This window comes from Hippoglossus stenolepis, chromosome 12, assembly GCF_022539355.2.
Source record: "Hippoglossus stenolepis isolate QCI-W04-F060 chromosome 12, HSTE1.2, whole genome shotgun sequence".
Classification (NCBI taxonomy): domain Eukaryota; kingdom Metazoa; phylum Chordata; class Actinopteri; order Pleuronectiformes; family Pleuronectidae; genus Hippoglossus; species Hippoglossus stenolepis.
The window spans coordinates 18,889,633-18,911,578 of record NC_061494.1 but is presented as its reverse complement, the minus strand read 5'-3'; the positions used below and the strand labels follow the sequence as shown (position 1 = coordinate 18,911,578).

Genomic DNA, 21,946 nt, shown 5'->3' with positions numbered 1-21,946 from the left:
GTGACATGTGTCTGTCAAACCTGTTTCACATGGCAACACAATAACAAAGAGAAACAATTTTTAGTTTTTGATACTTTAGCTGTTTATAAATAAGACACATTAGTATTTAGGTTTTTCCAATCAAAAAGCAGCCATGGACGAATTAAAAAAAGTACCAAGGTCCAAATGTGAAATCTCCACAATTTGACCAAATGTCCTATTTCCTGATCGTTTTTTATTTACGATTAATCATTTAATTTCCCCTCAGACTCAGGGCTCGGTCACACATGTGAAGGCACACACACACACACACACACAGACACACACACACACACACACACACACACACACACACACACACACACACTCGTCCCCTGCTGGTATTTGACATGATGGCCTGATACGATGATGATTTAAAAAAATTAACGTTCACGTTCATCATATATGAAAACTGATTCGTTCAGTTCATCGTTCACGATGCGGGACAGTTAGGATAGACGTATGACATTTTATCGCGGGCCGGATATAATTGTACCACGGGCCGGAAGTGGCCCTCGGGCCTTGAGGTGGACATGTTGTAAAGTTTAAGACATGTTTTATCATGTTTTAAGTTTTATCTCTGATGCCCCCTGAACAAAGACAGTCTTCGTTCAGGGGGACATCAAAGGCAGTTTCTGTTGCCACCGGAAGTGCCTCCACTGCTACGATTTGAGCTAGCCCTTACTGTGTGAGATTAGCTTAGCATGTTTAGTTGGTGAATTAACGTGAATTAAGGAAAGTTTATGCAGCAATGAAACAGTTCCACTTAGACGAGGATGACCTGGAGCAGCCGACTGTCTACCAGAAACAACTGAGAAGTAAGTTTGAATATGATACATAAGGTAACTTCAGGTACTTCACACAGAACAGAAGCTCAATGGTAAATAACATGCACCTAGTTGTGTTAGAGCCAGTGACTAAAACAGTGAATATGCCAGTTATACCTGGAGCTGAAGTGTTATGTGTTTGCTATTATTGAGAAGATAAAGTGTCACTGCCACCTGTTGCTGACTCTCCTGTCAGAATCATCCTGGTAGAAATGAACCAGCTCATTTCCATGTAGACAAATAAACCTTCATGAAACAGCAGCTAACATTTCCTTATCATTTCTTTAGAAATATTATTAAAAGCTGGGCACCAAGTAAAGTGACAGTGAGGCAGAACAACAGCTATTGCTATTATTCTTATCAGATGCCCTGCATATGTTTGTGTAAAACTGGAGAAACATCAGACATTCAAAGTTTTCATGGTATGCAAAGTACAACTGTTGCTATAAAGTATCCATGGCTGGATTAAACTCCCAGGAGGCCTTGGGGCTAAACATTTGTTGGGCCCACCATGCATGACCTTCTTCTCTCTGCTAATAATTGAAATGTATGTCTGTCTCTCTGTGGCTCACATATCTTTATTCATCGTATTGGCTTCACAATTGCTGTGTTGTTCAGGCCCGAGGAAGTGCAGAGTGGATTTGGACACACAATAATTTAAATATTAGTAGACTGAAGAAACAGACAGCAGCCAGTGTTCTGTAGCAGCAGCAGTTTTCTCCAGTTCAGGGATCTGCACACTGAGTCGAGCTTCACTGAATTTTGAATAAACAGGTGAACGGCTCTTTTTGTAACAGCCGCACAGTTTCTGTCCAGCAGCAGGTCTTCACTTGCTGCTGCTCAGTTACTGCAGTTCACTTTTACTGTTTCAGAAAGAAAGCTGTCACCATTATTACCGCAGATCAAGCACACAGCCCATTCCAAACAGTAATGTTCGGAACGGGCACTGCACCAGTTAAAGTACGGTGACGGGTGGAGAGTAGTTTTCATATTCCGCTTCCCTGATAAGCTGCACGTTGAGCATAATGGAAAGACGACAACATTTACTTCAGCGGAGGATGCAGAGCGTTTTGGCTCGGTTGGTATCGGTAATCGTCTGAGATACTGTTTTGTTTACTTGTTATTCATATTCATTTGATAGGGTGATTAAATACAAGTCTTTTATTTTAAAGCTGAGCGAAAAAAGGCTTAAATATTGGTTGGGTGACGGGCAAGTATTTTTGCCCGTGCACCGCTTCTATTATTCTCATTCTAATTTGTAAGTTTTCGGGAACCGCTGAACCCTGATGGAGAACTCCTGTTTCGCAATTTCTAATGACAGTGCAACAGGAGGGACGGTCCGGTGCCTTTCAGGATTTAGTCTGAATGCTTCACAATCAATCAGACTATATTCGGCTCCTAGAGGCTGAGGTCAGACTCTGCAAGGTATGTGCACAATGTATATATGTGTCTGTGTGTTTATATTTGCAGCCCTTTCAACTGTGTGCTGATTTGATTAATGAGGAAAAGCTACTGGAAGCTGTTGAGGTAAGTAAACAACTAAGTAAATGTTCAGCATTGCATTGTAAAGTGATTTAAAGGGAATGTAAACTTGCCTAAATAGGTGTTGATAATCTAATAAACATAAGCTCTAAATGAGTTAATTTTTAATAGGATCACCTGCTTGTATTACAACCCCAACTCAGAAAAAGTTGGGACAGTATGGAAAATGCAAATAAAAAAAGCCAGCAGCTATTTCTAAATTTAATTTGAGTTGTATTTCATTGCAGACAGAATGATCATAAGATATTTCATGTTTTGTCTGGTCAACTTCATTTCATTTGTAAATATACATCCATTCCTGCCATTCAGGCCTCAACACATTCCAAAAAAAGTCACCTTTTCTGATTTGGGGTTGTAGTTCCTTTTAATATCAAATTAGAAAACATCATGTACAAAGACAGTTTAATTAAAGAAACAAATACCCTTGTGTTGTGTTTAATGCTGGTCATGCATTTTCCTGTTCTCAAGGTCATAAAGGCTGAGGAGATGGGAGACCACGCAAATCTGCTGCTGTGCTCGCTTAAACAGCATTTTTTATTTGTAGAGCTCTTTCAATAACGAAAAAAATTCCTCTTAGGTTGCACTATAAACATGTGTTTCCTCTTTCTACTGTGGCTGGTTACCTCTTTCAACCCTTTTGTATCTGATTGTGTGCATGCAGGTGGTGCAGCAGCGTGAGCTGCTGTTAAGGAGTCTAGCTCGACGGGGGCTACAGCTGGAAGGAGAAGTGAACATCCTGAAGCAGAGTCTGGCTCAGGCCAAAGAGGAAGGCACTCAGAAAGAGGAGCTGGCACAGACAGTAAATCCTACCCACTAATTTTCTTATGTGAATATAGAAAGAAGGATGTTAATCCAATTCAATGTTCAGCTTACTTTGAAATACTGAACTGTACTTCAATATGCAAAAAAGAAGAAAGTTAACCCTCATACTTAAATCCTTTAAAAAGGGGAACTACTTAAATTGTTTAAACAAAGTATGAAATATAATTTAGTTATTGGATTGAATTGTACAAATAACAAAGATATTTACCATTTATTGCTCTAAACTGTATTGGGTTCATCTATCAATCACATATATGAATACACATATGTATGATTACTTTTTCAATGAAATATGAATATAACACTGTGTGTACCATGTGTCCTCCACCAGCGTGTTGCAGAGTTAGAAGAGCAGCTGGGCAGAGCTCAAAGAGACAAGAGCTCGCTGACCAATCAGCTGCAAACTGCTCGTCGCCACATTATTGACCAGGACAAAGACAATGCCACGGTACAGTGTGTCAACATGTATCCTTAGATGTCATTGGAACTTAGGTTGCACATAGTTTCCACTGAGTAGTTTGAATTAACATCATTCAGATTTAGTAATTTAGTATTTTGGTAAAATACAGCTGAAGTGAGAGGTTGAAATGCTGCTAGACCAGCACCTAAAAATGATGGTTATCGATCTGAAGGAACAGGGGTAAAGATCACCCCTGATACTCAGATGCAGTTAGTGTTGTCTACTTGTAATGCCCCTGTAAATCCACTGGATGGTAGCAAAGTTTCATCGATGTCAAGATTTCACAGGTAATTCAACATACATAATGCATAAATAAATTTTGATATTTGGATTTAACTGAAAGACTGATGTTCAGCTGTTGCGTTTCAGCAAATCTGATACCCTGCAGAAGTGTTGTGACAAAAAAACCCGGATCAATATCAGGTTTAGTTTCTGTTCCATAGTGGACCCTGATTTATTATTTCTTGGCCACATACTTATATCAATACCATTAAGTGCTTTTATTTTTTTGTTTATGATAAGTTGTAATAGTAAAAATAAAGGTACTACACAGTGTATGAATGTATGAATCCGGTTTAGTTTCTGTACCATAGTTAAACATGGTTGATGTATAATTACTATGGTAAAAGTAGCCAAATAGATCAGTATTATAACATTCTGTATTTAGTTCAGGGACGTTTTCCCCCCAAAAATTAAAACCCCTTTGTTGTGTTTAATGCTGGTCATGCATTTTCCTGTTCAATGAAATATGAATATAACACTGTGTGTACCATGTGTCCTCCACCAGCGTGTTGCAGAGTTGGAAGGGCAGCTGGGCAGAGCTCAAAGAGACAACAGCTCGCTGACCAATCAGCTGGAAAATGCTTGTCCCCATATTATTGACCAGGACAAAGACAATGCCACGGTACAGTATGTGTGCAAGAAAGCATTGAGTCAACATGTAGCCTTAGATGTCATTGGAACTTAGGTTGCACATAGTTATCATGCCAACAGCTGAAGGAGCCAACAGCTGAAACGAGAGGTGAACGTCCTGAATCAGAGTCTGGCTCAGACCAAAGAGGAAGGCACTCAGAAAGAGACAGTAAATCCTACCCACTAATTTTCTTATGTGAATAGAGAAAGAAGGATGTTAATCCAATTCAAAGTTCAGCTTACTTTGAAATACTGAACTGTACTTCAATATGCAGAAAAGAAGAAAGTTAACCCTCAGACTTAAATCCTTTAAAAAGGGGAACTACTTAAATTGGTTTAAAAAAGTATTGTAGCGTCCCAGCTTTAGAGACGAAACGGGACGTCGTCTAAAGAACATGCAACACTCGTATCGCTCCGACACTCGCGACTAGTGTCACGTGTAACACTAGTCTCTTCACACTCGCACCCCAATGAGAGCCGGCCGTCTCACACAACCACACAGCCATTGGTCTAGAGGCAGCGATAGAGCTCAGCAAGCTCAAGATCAAGAACATCAGACAGCTGGAAAACTCTGCTCTGTGCGGGCTCCAGTAGAATCCTTGTCGGAGGTGGCAGAGAGTCTTAGAGACCCCAGAGTGACCAGATCCAGGAGCTCCATGTACCGCCCGGAGCCCAGTCTCCTTCAGAGCCCCTGGTACAACCACGTGCCACCGTGTCTCTCCTGTAGCTGGTTCTTTCCACCCGCTTTGTTGCACCCCATCAAACAGGCGCAGGGTTTCAAACACTGATCTGGTCTGTTTACCACTGTGAAATCATATGCCTGTAGTTCCTCGATCCAGTGTGCCAGCTGGCCTTCAGGCTCCCTGAAGGACATCAACCAGTTTAAAGTGGAGTGATCAGTCCCGACGGTGAAGTGGAGGCCCCCAAGGTAACATTTGAAGTGCCGGATGGCGCTGACCACAGCGAGCGGTTACCGCCTGGTGACACAGTAGCGACGTTCAGCCTTGTTGAATGTCCTGCTGTAGTACGCCACCACTCTTTCTCCCCCAGGTGCCACTCAGGGGAGAGGATCGGTGCCTCCAGCAGGGCTTTCTGCAGCCAAGTGAATGCTGCCTGACACTTGTCTGTCCATCAGAACGCCTCCCCTTTTTTAGCAGGCAGAACAAGGGGGCAGCTGTGAAGGAGAACCCTTTCACAAACCTCCTGTAGTAGGAGGACAGGCCGAGGAAGCTCTTTAGGTCCTGTCCAGAACTGGGGGTGGGCCAGTTCTTCACTGCTTGTGTTTTCTCTTCCATGGTGCCGACACCGCCCTCGCCAATCCCGTGACCAAGGATCGTCCCTTCACGTCTCATGAAGCAGCACTTCTGGGGGTGCACTTTCAGTCCTGCTGCCGCCACCCCCTCCAACACACGTTTGAGGGGCCTGAGGGCCGACTCAAAGGACTCTCCGTGTTCCAGGATATCGTCCAGATACACAACACACTCTCGGCGAGGGAATATCAGCCAGCACCTTGTCCATCAGCCTCTGGAACGTGGCGGGGGCATTGGATGGACCTTAAACTGCCACAAACCTCTGTTGGTGATGAAGGCAGCTTTGTGTCTGGCCTCAGGGGCGAGAGGGACCTGACAATATCCGCTGCGCAGATCCAGAGAGGAGAACCAGGAAGACCCCCACTGAATCAAGGGCCCCATCAATGTGCGGGAAGGGGTAGGGATCCTGAAGTCCAGGCAGAATCGAAAGTCGTCCTTCTGCCTTTTGGGGACCATGACTACTGTGGAGGCCCAGGAGCCGGAGGAGGGCCCAATGAGTCCAGCCTGTTGCAGACTTTTTGTGCTCGATGAAATCCGTCCGACCAACATCGTTCTCTGACAGTCAACTCAAGTAGGAGCTGTAGTAGCAGACTCTGTTCATTGGGGGTTAGTCCATCACAGTTGTTCTCTGTGCGGCTCCACACGAGCTGTCTCCCGCCATTCTTCGTCCCTGTAGCCCGCTGCGAGCACGTTGCGTTAACCCGGAGGCGAAACTTCTTACTTCTGAGACGACACGGGACTTCGTCTCCTTATTTGCAGCTTTATGTAAAAACGTAACCGACGTCTGAAGAACATGAAACACTCTCCTTGTTTTCCCGCTCCGACATTCATCACATGACGCACGTCTCTTCACTCTCTACTTCCTCCTTTCACCCGTGACCCGACAACAAACCCTCTCTCCCAGCCAATGAGAGCCGGCTATCTCACACAACCCCCACAGCAATTGGTCTAGAGCTGTCACGTGCCCCAACCCTGACCTGTTCACTGACACTCCGGACATTTCAGTACTTCAGTAACAAACCTTGTAAACTCAGCTGTGAACATAAATCATAAACAGCAACCACATGGCAGCAGTCAACCAGAACATGACCTACCAGTCCGTTACACTATGAAATAGAATTTTGTTATTTGATTGCATACTACAAATAACAACAATATTTACCATGTGTTGCTCTTGACTTTATTGGGTTCATCTATCAATCACATATATGAATACACATATGTATGATTACTCTTTCAATGAAATATGAATATAACACTGTGTGTACCATGTGTCCTCCACCAGCGTGTTGCAGAGTTAGAAGAGCAGCTGGGCAGAGCTCAAAGAGACAAGAGCTCGCTGACCAATCAGCTGCAAACTGCTCGTCGCCACATTATTGACCAGGACAAAGACAATGCCACGGTACAGTGTGTGTGCAAGACAGCATCAAGTCAACATGTATCCTTAGATGTCATTGGAACTTAGGTTGCACATAGTTTCCACTGAGTAGTTTGAATTAACATCATTCAGATTTAGTAATTTAGTATTTTGGTAAAATACAGCTGAAGTGAGAGGTTGAAATGCTGCTAGACCAGCACCTAAAAATGATGGCTATCGTTTAGAAGGAACAGGGGTAAAGATCACCTCTGATACTCAAGATGCAGTTAGTGTTGTCTACTTGTAATGCCCCTGTAAATCCACTGGATGGTAGCAAAGTTTCATCAATGTCAAGATTTATTTTCACGAGTAATTCAACATACATAATGCATAAATAAGTTTTGATATTTGGTTCTAACTGAAAGACTGATGTTCAGCTGTTGCGTTTCAGCAAATCTGATACCCTGCAGAAGTAAAAAAACCCGGATCAATATCAGGTTTAGTTTCTGTTCCATAGTGGACCCTGATTTATTATTTCTTGGTCACATACTTATATCAATACCATTAAGTGCTTTTATTTTTTTGATTATGATAAGTTATAATAACAAAAATAAAAATAAAGGTAGTACACAGTGTATGAATGTATAATAACTATGGTAAAAGTATCCAAATAGATTTATATTATTACAGTATTATATCATTCTGTATTTAGTTCAGGGACCTTTTTCCAAACTAAAATTACTAATCTGAAATTTGCAAATGATGAAGGAACGGACAGGAAGTGATATGTGTTGATAATCATCTCTAGATGTCTGTGGACCTGCAATACCGATATAACCAGGCCAAGTGGAAAGAGCAGGTAGAGAGAGAGCTCAGCAACCTCAAGATCAGGAACACCAGACAGCTGGAAAACTCTGCAAAGGTACCTCTGCATTTTTATCTGTCTGCAGATGTATCAGGAGAGTTGGTTTTATATTAGCAAATGATCAGTTAAGTAAGGCGATGGAAGCTGTCTTGAAGTTTAAGATGCGTTATCAAGATGCCCTCAAATATTATATCCAAACTGTCAAGTTTATTCCAAATAATTTGGAAGATTCAATTATCCGGGTTGTCATGTGGAAATGATTACGTAAGCAAGATAATTCCTTCTTTTTTTTTTTACAAATAATGTAAAACATATGCAGTAAAATAATTTACTCAAATATTTTAAATTATAGTTTATTATCAATATTAAAAGGATGTCCTCGTTGACCTTTACGTGAGGTTGTAATCAGCCTTTGACATTGTGCGTGTTTGAGGGCATAAGGTGGATTGTTGGGGAAGAGTTCCCCACCTCTATTCCCGTTTTTCCTCCATCTCTGCGGGACAGGAAGTGGAAGGGCTGAGCTCAGAGCTGGCTGGCTGTCGGATACATCTGGGGGTGGTCCAAAAGGAAGGGAGCCAATGGCAGGACAAAGCCCTGAGCCTAACAGAACAGCTGGCAGATGCCCAGCGCCAACTGAACCTCACCAGGTAGGACCTAATCCTATTATACATGCCACACACACACACACACACACACACACACACACACACACACACACACACACACACACACACACACACACACACACAAACACAAACACGCCACTCCCCTCTGCCCAGCTTCTGCCCAGCTCAGCCCAGTCTAGTCCGGTCCAGTTCAGACCAGCACACCAACTGTACCGCACCAGGTAACAGCTAATCCTATTATACAAACCACATACACATAAACACACATGCCCGCCGCTGTGCCTTGGTCCCGGTACCAACTGGACCTCACCAGGTCACCTCTAATCCTGTTAAGCATGCCACAACATAATGCAACACACACACACTGCTTGCGCTGTGCCACTAGGCCGGTGTCCAGCCCAGCAACAGCTCCAGCAGAGCCAAAATGGCGCCTGAGTCTTTCTTCTGTCCCTGGCGCGCGCACACACATAAACACATACATATATACACACAGAAAAGTGTGGCTGATGGTGACTGGACAGCCTGGCCTCAGTGCCACCTGCCAGTGCCCTGTACCCATCTCACGACGGGCGCTACCGGCTGCCCCCCACCTCCATCTTCTATCTCATCCTCTTTCTATTTCTGATTCTTTCCATCCCATTTTCCCTGTCTCCTTCTGTTCCTTTAGCCATTCACCCCTCCCATCAATCCCTTCGCACATTTTTCTATCTTTTCTACCTGCAGCTCTTTTGTTTTTTGTCCTTCCGAAGCATCATGTTTATCACAACCGTCCTTTTCTTTCTCAGTTTCATCCTCTCCTACCTTATTCTCTATTTTCCATTATCTCCTAACCTCTCCTGCCCTCCTGTATTCCCTCCTTCTCCTTCCCTCTATCCATCCTGTCATCCACTGGCTGCTATTCCCTTCCACACCATCCACTCACAGGGCCATGCCAGCCCATGCCAGCCGCCCAGGGCACTCTCTCACCCCTGCTGCCCACAGCCAAGGTGTCTGAGATGGGCACAGATGTGGCAGCGGTGTCCTGTGGTGCTAAAGGCTGCAGGAGGCATGATAGTGTGTGTGTGTGTGTGTGTGTGTGTGTGTGTGTGAGAGTGGTTGTGAGTGGTTGTGTACTTGTTGTAATGTGTCTGTCAGCCTGGTGGTATGTCCAATGCAGTTTGTCCACTGCTGCTCCTGGCTCTGATCTGTGTTTAAGTGAGTTTTTCTGTCAGCTGGCCAGCGCGAACACGCTGGCTGCGTGGCGGCCTGTCGTGTGTTTAAGGGATGAAGCAAAGGCCGCATGAGTTTGTGTGTCTGTGTGTGTGTATATTTTGCAGCCAGCTGTGGAGAATGACATGCATATTAATGTGGCAACATGATGACTTTGACCTGTGCTAGAGGAGCCACTGGACTAAACCATTTTACTGCCATGTGTGCAAGTGTATGTGCATGAGAGAGTTCATAGTTTTATCTGTCCGCAGATGCAAACGGGATGTTTGACAGCTGTTGACTTGGCCGAGCATGTGGCCATTCAAATTCAATTGGTTATTAGCAGTGAAAGCCACTTCTGATACTGATTCAATTTGTAATTTCTTTTCCTACAGTTCAAAATGAGAAGAAACAAATATCCTGTAGTGATAAATTTGTGAATGTTAAAAATACAAATGTATTGATGCACTTAAATAGGAGGCAACAGCTTTCAAGGAGCTGAAATAAACTTAAATGCTAAAGATAATAAAAATAGCCTGCAGGTCTTTATCCTATTTTTAAAGAACAAATTTCTTAAAGCGTGGGTTGTATTTAGGAATAGTAGTTGAGATTTATATTAGGGTATACAGATGGAATGTCACTGCTACAGTATATATCCCAACACTGATTTTGAATCTACTGCCAAGTGTTTGTCTTTTTAAATCTTGTTAAGATAGTTAGAGCAAACAATGCTGCTCAGCCGATATGCATATTTAGCCTCAAACTAAAGTGAATCATTCACATTTGTCAAAGTGGCATATCTCATTAATATTACTGATATGCTCTGATAAAGTATTTCTGTAGTCTGAACATTCACACTTATTAATTATTAGGAAAGATAATCGTAAAAAAATCACGAGGGGTTCAGGATGTGGGGTGTGTAAATCTGGTTAAATGTGGATAGAAAGAAAAATATGAATGCCATTGTACAAAAAAAAGTACTTCACTGATATTATAAATTGACCTCTTGGTTTATTCTTTTTAATTAATCAGAATAAATCTCTTAGACCCCCAGCACTATATTGACTGATTCATCATATTCAGCAAAAACGGTTTATAACTGCTTTGAACAGCCAGATTTGAAGGCTTATTCTCACAGAGAGGTGCGAGACACAATAATTGTTCATAAATGGAGATAATGGAGCAGAATTTCGAACAATCTGAGCCTGAGGGAGATTTTGAAGCTGCTTCTCACCCCTGCACACCTCACCAGTCATTGTGGGATGGTAAAAAGGTTTAGAGGATGTTTGATCATCTGACAAGCACTCAGCTTGAAGCGTACTGATGCCTTATACATAGAAATACACACAAATTACATCTTTAGCTTTATAGCAGCTACTGGTCATCACTAAGTCACTTAATGATATTATTTTCATCATTACATGAGTTTCTCAAGTTGGTGAATACTGAAACAGAAAAAGGTCGACTGAGGACACGCTGAGGATTTTGTTTTCTGTTCTCACCACAGTTTTGAAACATGATTGTTTTTCCCAAACCTACCATTTTATTAGCAGCCCTTGAATTCTGTCCATCCATCTTCTTCTATCTCTCCTGCCATGTCTGTAAATATAAAATATGTAAAGTTTTAAAACATATAATAAGCAGTATTTTTTTTTAAGCTACATGCAGATGAAGGAGGGTATCAAACAAAACTTGGAAGCGTGACATATTTGGAGCGCTTCATACACACACACACACACACACACACACACACACACACACACACACACACACACACACACACACACACACACACACCTTCTTACATTTGGTCACAGCCTTTTCCTCTCCTCAGGCCAGCACTGCGTTTTTTCACCCTTTTTGGTATTCTACTTTTTTCCCTCACTTGTCATGTTCTCTATTGCTTTTCATGCGGCTCCAGCCTTCACAAATAAACCTCCAGCGATTGTCCCCTCCCTCTGTCTGCCTCTGCCTCTTCCGCTCTCTCTCTGTCCATCTGTGGACCCTCTGGGGTTATGCAGACTCTACATGTAGTTTACTCGTAGTCATGCCTCTGTTTGCCCTCGCTTGTTGTTCACTACAGAGCCACGCATGTGTCTTTGTATTTTGCATGGGGTCGGTTTGTGTAATCGTGTGTTTTTTCGTGTGTTCTTAGAGAGCAAGAGTGTGAGATTCACAGTAGCGAGAGCCTGGAAGGCATTTGTATGACCAGCCTTCGGAGGCAGCTCTTTGATTCTCCCTTTGCAACTTGCTCACTCCCCTCTTTCATTCTGTGCTCCTCTCATGGCCCAAATGATCACAGCCCATCTTCAAACAGGGGACATGAAGCACAGACAGCCTCTGTTTGATTTCTGATAGCCCTACCTTCCTTTCTGAGAAACACATACACTGACACACACACACACACACACTCATATTTGTTTGTACAACTGCATGCCTGCAAATGTGCACGCTGATATGCACATCAGTCGAATCCACATGCCTATACACACAAACACACACACACACATACACAGATGCATGCACGGCATCCATGTGTCCCATGGCGGCTGGTGCGCTGTGCTGTGCTCCAGGATTGGATCATCAGCCAGCTGTGAGTTGGACAGCCCAGGATCTGTCCTAATCCCCGCCACTCTGTTCACATTGACACACACACACACACACACACACACACACACACACACACACACACACACACACACACACACACACACACACACACACATGCACACAATCCAGTCCCGGCCCCAGCCCAGCAGTGGGCTTTACCAAGTTTGTTTTGTTTGTTTGCTCCTGTCTTTCTTCACTTTCTTTCTTTTCTTATTTCCTCATCTCCTGGCCTTCTTTCTTCTCTATGTTGTGATCATAGAACCCGGTGGCCACAGTGAATACTGCCCAGCATAACTTTTGCGCTAGTGTATCCATAGTTGGTTGAGGCCTGTGTGCCAGCTTTGTGTTTGGGAGGATTCAAATGTCTGCAAGGCCCCAAATCATCCACCAGTTCCGTTATCCCCGTGAAATCAAGCATCCTTATTCGTGAAGGCACTCGCTTAGAGCTGTGGACGGACCTGGAGCTGAAAGTCCGTCAGTGAATACGTTTTCTTCACTTTCTCACCTAGCACTCCTAAATATGGATTGCTGGGCCAGGAAATGTCTGAACATGACTGTCCATATAATTTGATCTGTGTCTCTATAGCATGAACTGCAGATGCTTTCAGCCAAAACTCTCCCCGGTAGTGAGTTTGATCAGGAGGCGGTGAGGTTGGCAGGCAGATCTGATGCAATGAAACTTGCACAGGCGTTTTCAGTGGCAGCGCCCCAAGAATGGTGGTCACGAGAAGTGGAGGAAGCGTTATGGGCTTGGTCTGAAGCTTCCGTGACCTTTGAAGAAAACCCTCAGTGGACTGGGTGTAGGTGAGCCACGGGAAAACACTTTCAGTTTGCCATTAAAGAGTGTGTGGGAAACTGTCAGATAGAAGGAAAGGAGGCACGGCCTTGCCCAGCAAGGAGAACAACTGCTGAAAGTATTATTGTTCGGCAATGGACCTTCAACTTTCATCTTTGACATCACACAACATTTTCAACATTCAGAGAACAGTGGACAAGCCGTTAATATTAGATTTGATCTCATTGTATTACAGGTCAAATATGTAAATTCAAGTCTTGTCGACTGCACGCTGAGTTTTAACAGTGCTGCCTATCTTAGCAGCATTCCTAAATACTGTTTCACCCAGAATAACTTGAGAAATAAGAGACGAGGTATAAACATGGCAGCACAAAATGGGCCCCGTCACTAAGAGAAAACGGTATGTGATGAGGGTTGATGTGCATTTATCAATATTAATAGAATGCTGGGTGAAACAAACAGGTTAGAAGGTATACAGACTGAGAAGGAGAGATAGAGTTCCTAAGTTTTAAAAGTCACACTCCACACTGTGACCTGATATAAGATAGATGCTAAGAAGTGGAGCGAGAAACGCTGCCGCCAGATGAAGCTCCATACCCACCGCTGTGTTTCTTAAACACAGACTTCCCCAAACTCAATTAAACATGTCACGCTGCTGCTCTCTCTCTGTACCTCCACTTAGTTCTCTCTCTTCCCCCCCCCCTCAGTTGTACATGGTGATATCAAGGTCTGGAAAGGCGGTGAACAAAACTGTGTGTGTGTGTGTGTGTGTGTGAGGGCGGAGAAGTGTAAATGAGGAAGGTGAGGCAGCAGATGCCACGTCCCGCCAGAGGCTCGCTTTGAGCAGCGAGTGAAATCTGGGCGCGACAAAACTGCTGCAAACCAACTCGGCGGGAAGCCCTTGTCCAATCACGGCCCGGAATAAAAGGGCCGGGGCGCCATGCGGGCTGCAGTCACTCAGGAGAGGTGGGGGCCATAATGAACCTTCAAGCGCTGCCAGCGAACGCTCACGCACGGCATCCTTCTTTCTACCTGGCATTACAGCCTCACCACTGTCGGCACAAGCTTGTACACAACCTCTACAGCAACTGTGTGTGTGACTTTCCCTGCGTGTGTGAGCACATGCTTGAAGAGCCCTGTGTTGTGTTGTGTGTGTGTGTGTGTTGACTCGTTTGCGAGCGCGCAATTTGCGTGCATGCCTTTGTGCTAATGTTAAGTGTTGATACCTCTGGGCTACACCTGTGTCTCTGAAGTTTGATGTGTGTGTCTCTGTGTGACAGCAGCGGGGCAGTGCCAGGTATGAGTCTTGCTGTGTGTATTTGTGTGTTTGCGTGTGTGTGTGTGTTTGCGTGTCTGGTCGGCAGCCATGTTGTTGGGTAGCAGATGGCACCATGGTTGGCAGGGGAGGGGCTGCTTAGCACAACTAATCAGACAGTTACGGATAGGGCAGCTGGGAGGGCCGTCGGCCAGCCGTGTGTGTTTGTGCATGTGCATTTGTGTGTGTGTGTGTATCGCAGAGTGCCATGATGTTGACAGTGGTGGGCCCGTTGGCCCGGTGACGAGACCTTGCCGCGTTCTTCTCTCCTCACTGTCGGAGTACCCTCTCTCTCATCCTGCCTTCTCACCTCTCTCTCCGGCACTCGTGCTGCCTCTCTGGCTGAATCTGTCGAGACCTGCTCAGTCTTTTTATCTTTCAGTTTCTTTGACCCTTGATTTCCTTTTGTCTTTCTGTCACACTGTCTGAATGTCTCTCTCACAGCTGCATGTTTCTGTCGCTGGTCTTTAATTGTGTGTTTATTTGTGTTAATATAGTTGACAGTAATTGTGCATTTTTTGTAAATCTCAGTACTAAATGGAAATAGCAGTAGAAGGCAGGGCAAGATCTATAAAAATGTGGCCTCTTGAGCAGGAACATTTTCTTATATCTCAACTTAACCAATCCTCTTTTCAATCTTGTACACATGTTAACCATAGACTGTAAATGAAGATGGACGGCATGGCTCTACTTCCTTCAGTTGTACAAAAATGAGGCTAAAATACCCCAGGTGTGGGTGCTGCCATCTTGCTTTTTGGATGTGATTTGTGAATCTGGACTCTAGTAATCGTGGGATGGAGCAACAGTATCAAGGTCCCATGTATAAACACGCTCAACCAATCATGATTAGGACTTAGCTCTCAATTCTGATCACCCGGTTTTTAAAGGACCAAATAACCATTTAAAACCAGACTTATCGGTTTGTACACCACTGTGACTTCATAGTTCGGTCCATGTCCCATCCACTAACATGTAGGAGGCTGGGTGTATGACCTATAATGCAGCCAGCTTCAATTTGAGGGGAGCTGTCATATCGTCCATCTTTATTTAAGGTCTATGATGTTTATTCTGATAAAGTACGTTTCTTATGTGTTTGTTTAAAAGTAAAGTCACAGACTTTTTGTGCTGAGACCCCCCCCACCTAAACCTATATTTTCCCTCTAATTGTGTTGTTTACATTCAGCCTCTTATGATCCTGGTCTTTAACCATCACTGTCACATCAAAGCTAATTGTCAGTGCAACATTTCGTGATTATTGAAACTGCACAGCATCTCCAATTCATCTTCAATATTGATTTGTATTCTTTCAGTATGAGTGTCTAGATACATTTCTGTATTGAATTTGCACATTTTTATCATGGATTTCATGATGAGCACAAGGATGCAGTTTCTTTTGGAGGAATCAGAAGTTTAGATATAACAAACGGCTGTCGTTTCACCTGTACGGCTCTTTCTCTTGACTTTTCCTCCGCTGTCGACTCATGCATGTCCGGTGTTATAGGTAGATGGAGACAGGTGTCTATATCTCCACAGCTTCATCCATCCTTCTATCATCAGTTTGTTTGGCAGAAGATAAATGATACCATGAGCCATGAGTGAGAATATCTTCCTTGCTCTAACTCTGTGAAAGCATCAACTCATTTGCACCAGAAATATCATAAAGGTTAATTTGTGCAAGCTATAAATTCAGCAGTGGAAAATCACGCACTAAAAGTAGAGGGATTATTAAACAGAGCTGTAATCTGTCCATCCTGCAGGGCTGGGAATGGATGGAATAGACAGATCGCTTACTGGGAGACCTCAGGCAAGATGGAGGCAAATCTGTCGGGTACAACTGTTGTCACCTCAGCCAAGTGTGCCCTGGGACACTGGCCTACATACACACAGTACGGCTGGAGGACAGAGCAGGAGGGAGAGCACCAGCCCTCTGTCATCCATCCACCGTCCACGTTTCACTTCATACAGAGTTCATCTCTTCTTGTCCGTGCACCTTGCATGCTAAAGCCACCTCTTACACATCTGACCATTTATCTTGAAATACCGAATAGCCTACTAGGGGTTTTAAAATATGTTATGCTTTACTGCACGTTCCATGTGTTGTGTGTGTGTGTGTGTGTGTGTGTGTGTGTGTGTGTGTGTGTGTGTGTGTGTGTGTGTGTGTGTGTGTGTGTGTGTGTGTGTGTGTGTGTGTGTGTGTGTGTGTGTGTGTGTGTGTGTGTGTGTGTGTGTGCTATCTGGCCAACTTTATGCCATCCCACAAAGTTGAGGGTAGCACCATCAGTGACTCCACACTGCCCAGTAGGCACAGGCTTTCATCCAACATGACAGAACCTCTCTCTGCTCTTCTGTCCCCCTCGTTTCTCTCTTTTACCTCTGACACTCTCTTTTTCCTGATTGATCCATCCCTTTATCTTATCATCCTTTTTCGTTTTTTCACACTTCAGAAAGCTGCTCTTTGTTCTCCTTTATTCTCTTGTCTTCAATTCATCCCTTTCTCTGTGTTGCCCTTTGTGACCACATCAGTGCCAAGCGTTGCCTCGTAGGTAGCAGGGCAGTGCCCGCATCTGCACCATTTCATCTGAATGATCAGGAGGATAAGACTGGAGGTTCAGGAAGAGATGCAGAGAGGAATTATGGAAGAGAAATGAGTGACGATGTATTAAAGAGGGTGTGATAAAAGGAAAGTGGGGACAGGCGACACATCCGGCTCTGGGTGTATGAGTCAGAGCGGCTTATGTTCCATGACCTTTGAAAAAACCCTTGTTTCTTGTGTAGCGACTCTCATAAGCAATGACAAAAATGAAGACATTTCACATAGGCTTGATTTTACTACACTTTTGAAATACCAAACAGATTAATGTACAGTTTTGTTTTGGTATATGTATTTTGTTTATCTTGGGAAGTAGGATAAACTTTGGACAGTAAAGTGTAGTCTTATCTTAAAAGGTCTGTTGATAAATTGCCACACAGAGATTTTGTTCATATTCATATACATTATAAAATAGACCCAAAAATAGAAAGCTATATTTATGCATGTTGATGTGCGCCTTCTTCCAAACTAAGCGCTGTGTGAAAAAGGATAACAAATCGACACATAAAACACAGCCCTAAAAGTGATGCTATTTTGTGCAGGCTGTTAGTAAAGGTTTACTGTACATGTAGAAATTGGCTGATTTGAAAGGAGGTGAGGCGGAAATGTAAATCAGGGCAAATAGATAAAAGTAGATGTAGATGAGAATGGAAAAAGTGGAAGACGAATGGGAAATTGTGCAGAGAGAAGGTTTTTGGAGCATATGGAGGAAGTTTATTTGTATAAGTGAGACAGAGGGGAGTGTAGGAGAAGAGTGGTGAGGCTGGCCATGGTGTGTGTGTGTGTGTTTGTGTGTGTGATCCGGACACAAATCTCCGGTGCCAACTCCAGCCCGAGTCTCCCCTGCTGAGTTTAAAAAACGCCTCTCTTTGTTTTCCACCTCAATGGCCACCCTCTCCCTCACTGAGCATCTGATCTAATGGCCCAGGAGTACAGAGACTGAGGACAGGGGAGAAGGAGTAGAAATGAAGAGGTGCGGAAAGTGAGGGGATGATAGAGGAGTTGACTGAAGTTTGCTGGGTCGGGTTTGGAGAGCGAGATGGCGAATGTTCCTTCCTGCCAGTTGCCCCCAAGTTTCAGAGCGTGTGGGAGGGGTGAGGGGTGTTTGAAACAACATCAGGTATGTCTCAGGTGTGAAGTGAATTCCAACACGGGTGGATTGTGTTCACACGAGGAGAGAAGACTCAATGTGATGTTTCTGAACGTGTCGCACAGCTCCGTTTATCCTTATGTGAAACTTTCGCAATTATCTTGAATTTGTTTATTTTAGAAAAATTGACACGCGTTTCCTGCAGATGATTTATTTACTTTTTTATAAATGTTCCTGTCATGATCTTACAAAATCCTTCTCACCATATAATTTATTACAATATACAGTATTCATTCATATGCTATAATATTCATATGCATCTATTATTCACCCTGGTGTTATCCTGAAGAAAACAATTTTAGACAATTTTCCTCCATCAGCTCAAATTGATTTGACCCTCAGCTCCACCACATATGTTCCCCACAACAGTTTCTGCAGGGCACAGATTTGACACTGACGTGGATTCCTGGTTTTCTTGGACTGGGTCAGTAGGGGAGAGTACTGTACGTATGCTGTGGGTTTATTTTTAAAAATCACAGATGCCTGCGCCGCCGGTCCGCTGTGTTCCTGTATTAAGACCACCAATCATCCGTGCCAATTAAATCTTAAACTTCTCGTGCTCTGCTTTCTGTGCAGAGAGACGATGACAGAGGCCAATCAGCAGCTAATTACTTCAGTCTCGAGCTGCGTTCTTCTCTGAGGGAATGTGTGCTGTAACAGCAAATGTTTGTATCTGTGGGGGTCATGCGTATTTATAACTGTATGTATATGTGTGTTTATTCATATGCATGAGAGAGTTACAAACAGCTTTTAAGATGTGCATATCTCAAGAGTGTTATTGTCCATATACTTAACATTTGCCGTTTTTCAGTTTTTGGGCACGATTGGCTCGCCGCTGACCTTGGTGGTGGTGGTGGTGGTGGGGGGGGCTTTCGTGCTCCTTGAAGAAGAATAGAGGCTTGGGCCGCCCGCTGTAAACAAAGTTGACTTGCCGACAGATGGATTGAATGACAGAGAGGCTAACTGAGCCAGGAATGGGCCTGGCAGCATCGTACTGAGCAGAGAGAGGGAGAGAGAGAGAGAGAGGGAGAGAGAGAGAGAGAGCGAGAGAGAGAGAGAGAGAGCAAAAGAGAGAGATAAAGGGGGGCTGGCCAACAGGAGAGGAGGTGTGAACAGGTGCAGGGCCGCTGAAGGAAGAACCAGCAGATGGAGAGAGACACAGCCAGTTTAGTTACAGGAAAAAAGGGTGGGAGGGAAAAGAGGAGGGAGGAGGGAGAGATGGAAACGGCAGAAAAGAAAGATCGGAGCAGAGATGAGAGCGGCTCTGTATGGATAGATGGACAGATAGAGAGAAATATCAGCTGGGCAGAGAGTAAACAAACGGTGGGGCTACATCAGGCGGCCTCTGTTTTCCGTGGCTTTGTTTCATAAATTTGAGCCGCGAGATGAAGGGAGGGGGTGTTAGGGGCGAAAATATGGGAGCAGAGTGACTGACAGACTGATTAAACCTCGGGGTGATTACATCAATCTGAGGTTTCATAAAAATGTGCTAAAAACACATTGAGGTGCATGAGAGAGAAAAAAAAGGGTAACACCGCATGTCGTCGGCAGCACGAAACAATTCAGATGTTTACTGTGCGCAGCATCACTGATATGCAGCGAAACAAACGCTCAATATGTCACCTTGTTTTCTCGGCGGTTGCGCTCGTCTATTGTTGGCAGTGGCGGTTAGATAGGCCCGCACAAGGCCTCTGCCTCACACACATAAACAAGCGCACTCGCACATAAGCAGAACATCCTCTTTGTAGTTGCTGCGTATATCAAACTGTTGAATATTAATGCGGTCTGATTGATGCAGTCTATCATAAATAGCCGTGGATCTGCTGGAATTCCTCCACTAAAATGAATCACTGCGAGTGTCACCATTTTTTTTGGTTGCTGTTGATATGTGAGCAAATAGTTAACAGTTGTAATTTTATAGTACGGTGTCAGTTCTTTTCAATCGCATCATATCAACAGCAAGCCTCACAAAGTGAGAGTTTGAGTTTGGGTGAATTAGTTTTGATAATCAAATCTTCTTTTAATTTAGGTGTTTAGTTAAACGTATTGGTCTAATTTTAAAGGTGAAGTATTTTAAAAGTAATACGTAGATCATTCATTGTTTATTGCTGTTGATATTTTTTCATTAGATCCTGGTTAGGAGCAGCGTCACATGTGAGAGCTATGACACAAATCTGTACATTTTATTTTCGGAGACACACTTATAGTTTTTAAAATGTACAGACAATAATGTATTTATGTGCCGAAACGCTGCTGGTACAGGGCGTCCTCTGTAAAGTGAATAGTATTATTCGTCTTCTTCGTGCTGCGCCGTCTCCTCAGCTCTGCAGTGATCATCGATGTCTGACAACAGTCCGTCTTCTTTGCTGCGAACGAGGCTTGTGAGTTTGTATGTTTGTGCTATAGGCTGAGTTCGCAATCTGTTAACCTGTATGCTAATTTCACACCTGTTATTTTGCAGCCCAGGATCATTGCAGAGCATAAATATGAATATGCAGCGATTTCAGGGATTGTACACTTCAGTTTTCGATTAGTTCTCATGTAAAGAACTTATATGCATTTCCTGTGTGTTTCCTCTTCTCTTGGTTTGGAAACTGAACACTTCCAATAAGCTTCTCAAAGTTGAGAAGAGCTTCATCAATCATGTCGATGTATAACTTCAGTTTGCATGTGTGTTTATGTGTATTGCGTTGAGAGAGGATATAGTCCCTTTTACTTGGGTCCTAACAGTGGTCAGTGGTGTTGGCGTTTGCAAATGTCTTCTATTCCTCCAAGTCCACCGTCTGACTCCAATTTGTGCTCGTCCTCTGATAAACCGCGGCATTTGGTGGTTCTGGCATGGGATCCCGGCTGCACCATGGGGTGCTGCAAACTCTGCGCTTGGTCAGGCCCTGGCACCCCACATCTAATGGGCAACAGCTTGAATAGTGCCCACTTAGGCAGGCAGTGTGGACTGGGCCCCCTCTTCTTCCTCGCCACTCCAGCCAGCTAGCCAGCCATCCACCGCCTCTGCCACCTCCCACTTACCCAGCAGCCACTGTACCTGGCCGCAGCCCCAGAGCCATTCCAGTCTACCTTAGGCCCCTGGCCCATGCAGCTCTCGCCATACTTATCAAGCTGTCCTTCAGCGCATCAGGCCAGGCATATACAAACAGGCCCAGCTATCCTCTAACTCAATATTCAGTCTATTGCCTCCTAGGCCCAAACAGGAGTTCCTGCCACAGGCAGCAACCCAGAGCCCATTCACCAATTAGCTGGAAGGCAGATTATTGTCCAGGGAGAATTATCCAGCTCCAGCCCCACATATTCAGCCTCTGCTCTTCCCGTCGCCCTCCACGCTCGCTCCGGGGCTCGGCTCTCGACTGACTTTACTTTCTCTTTTTTATGTTTTAATTTGACAGTGCTCATCAGCAGCCATTTTGTGAGCAATTTGCAAGTAAACATGTTGAATTTGATTGGGAGCACAAAATGGTGCCGGCGAGAGAACCGCACATCGTTCCAAGTTGATCCTGGAGGAGATTTTCATGAACTTTTCTAAACTCTCAGGCCTGACCGACC

At 44.1% G+C, this 21,946-nt stretch overlaps 1 protein-coding gene across 2 annotated transcripts in view; it reads left to right on the top strand.

The window, feature by feature from the left end:
• The first annotated feature begins 377 nt into the window (after positions 1-377).
• Positions 378-21,946, top strand: part of sdccag8 (SHH signaling and ciliogenesis regulator sdccag8) — a 43,745-nt gene continuing 22,176 nt past the window's right edge. The window contains exons 1-8 of one of the 2 annotated variants that reach the window (XM_047342342.1): positions 378-836; positions 2,167-2,270; positions 3,049-3,186; positions 3,541-3,657; positions 4,457-4,573; positions 7,177-7,293; positions 8,057-8,170; positions 8,618-8,760. In XM_047342342.1, the coding sequence (XP_047198298.1) occupies positions 2,211-2,270; positions 3,049-3,186; positions 3,541-3,657; positions 4,457-4,573; positions 7,177-7,293; positions 8,057-8,170; positions 8,618-8,760 (806 nt within the window). In that variant the 5' untranslated portion in view covers positions 378-836; positions 2,167-2,210. The remainder of the gene's footprint in view (positions 837-2,166; positions 2,271-3,048; positions 3,187-3,540; positions 3,658-4,456; positions 4,574-7,176; positions 7,294-8,056; positions 8,171-8,617; positions 8,761-21,946) is intronic. The other variant, XM_035172559.2, reaches the window with a different exon arrangement.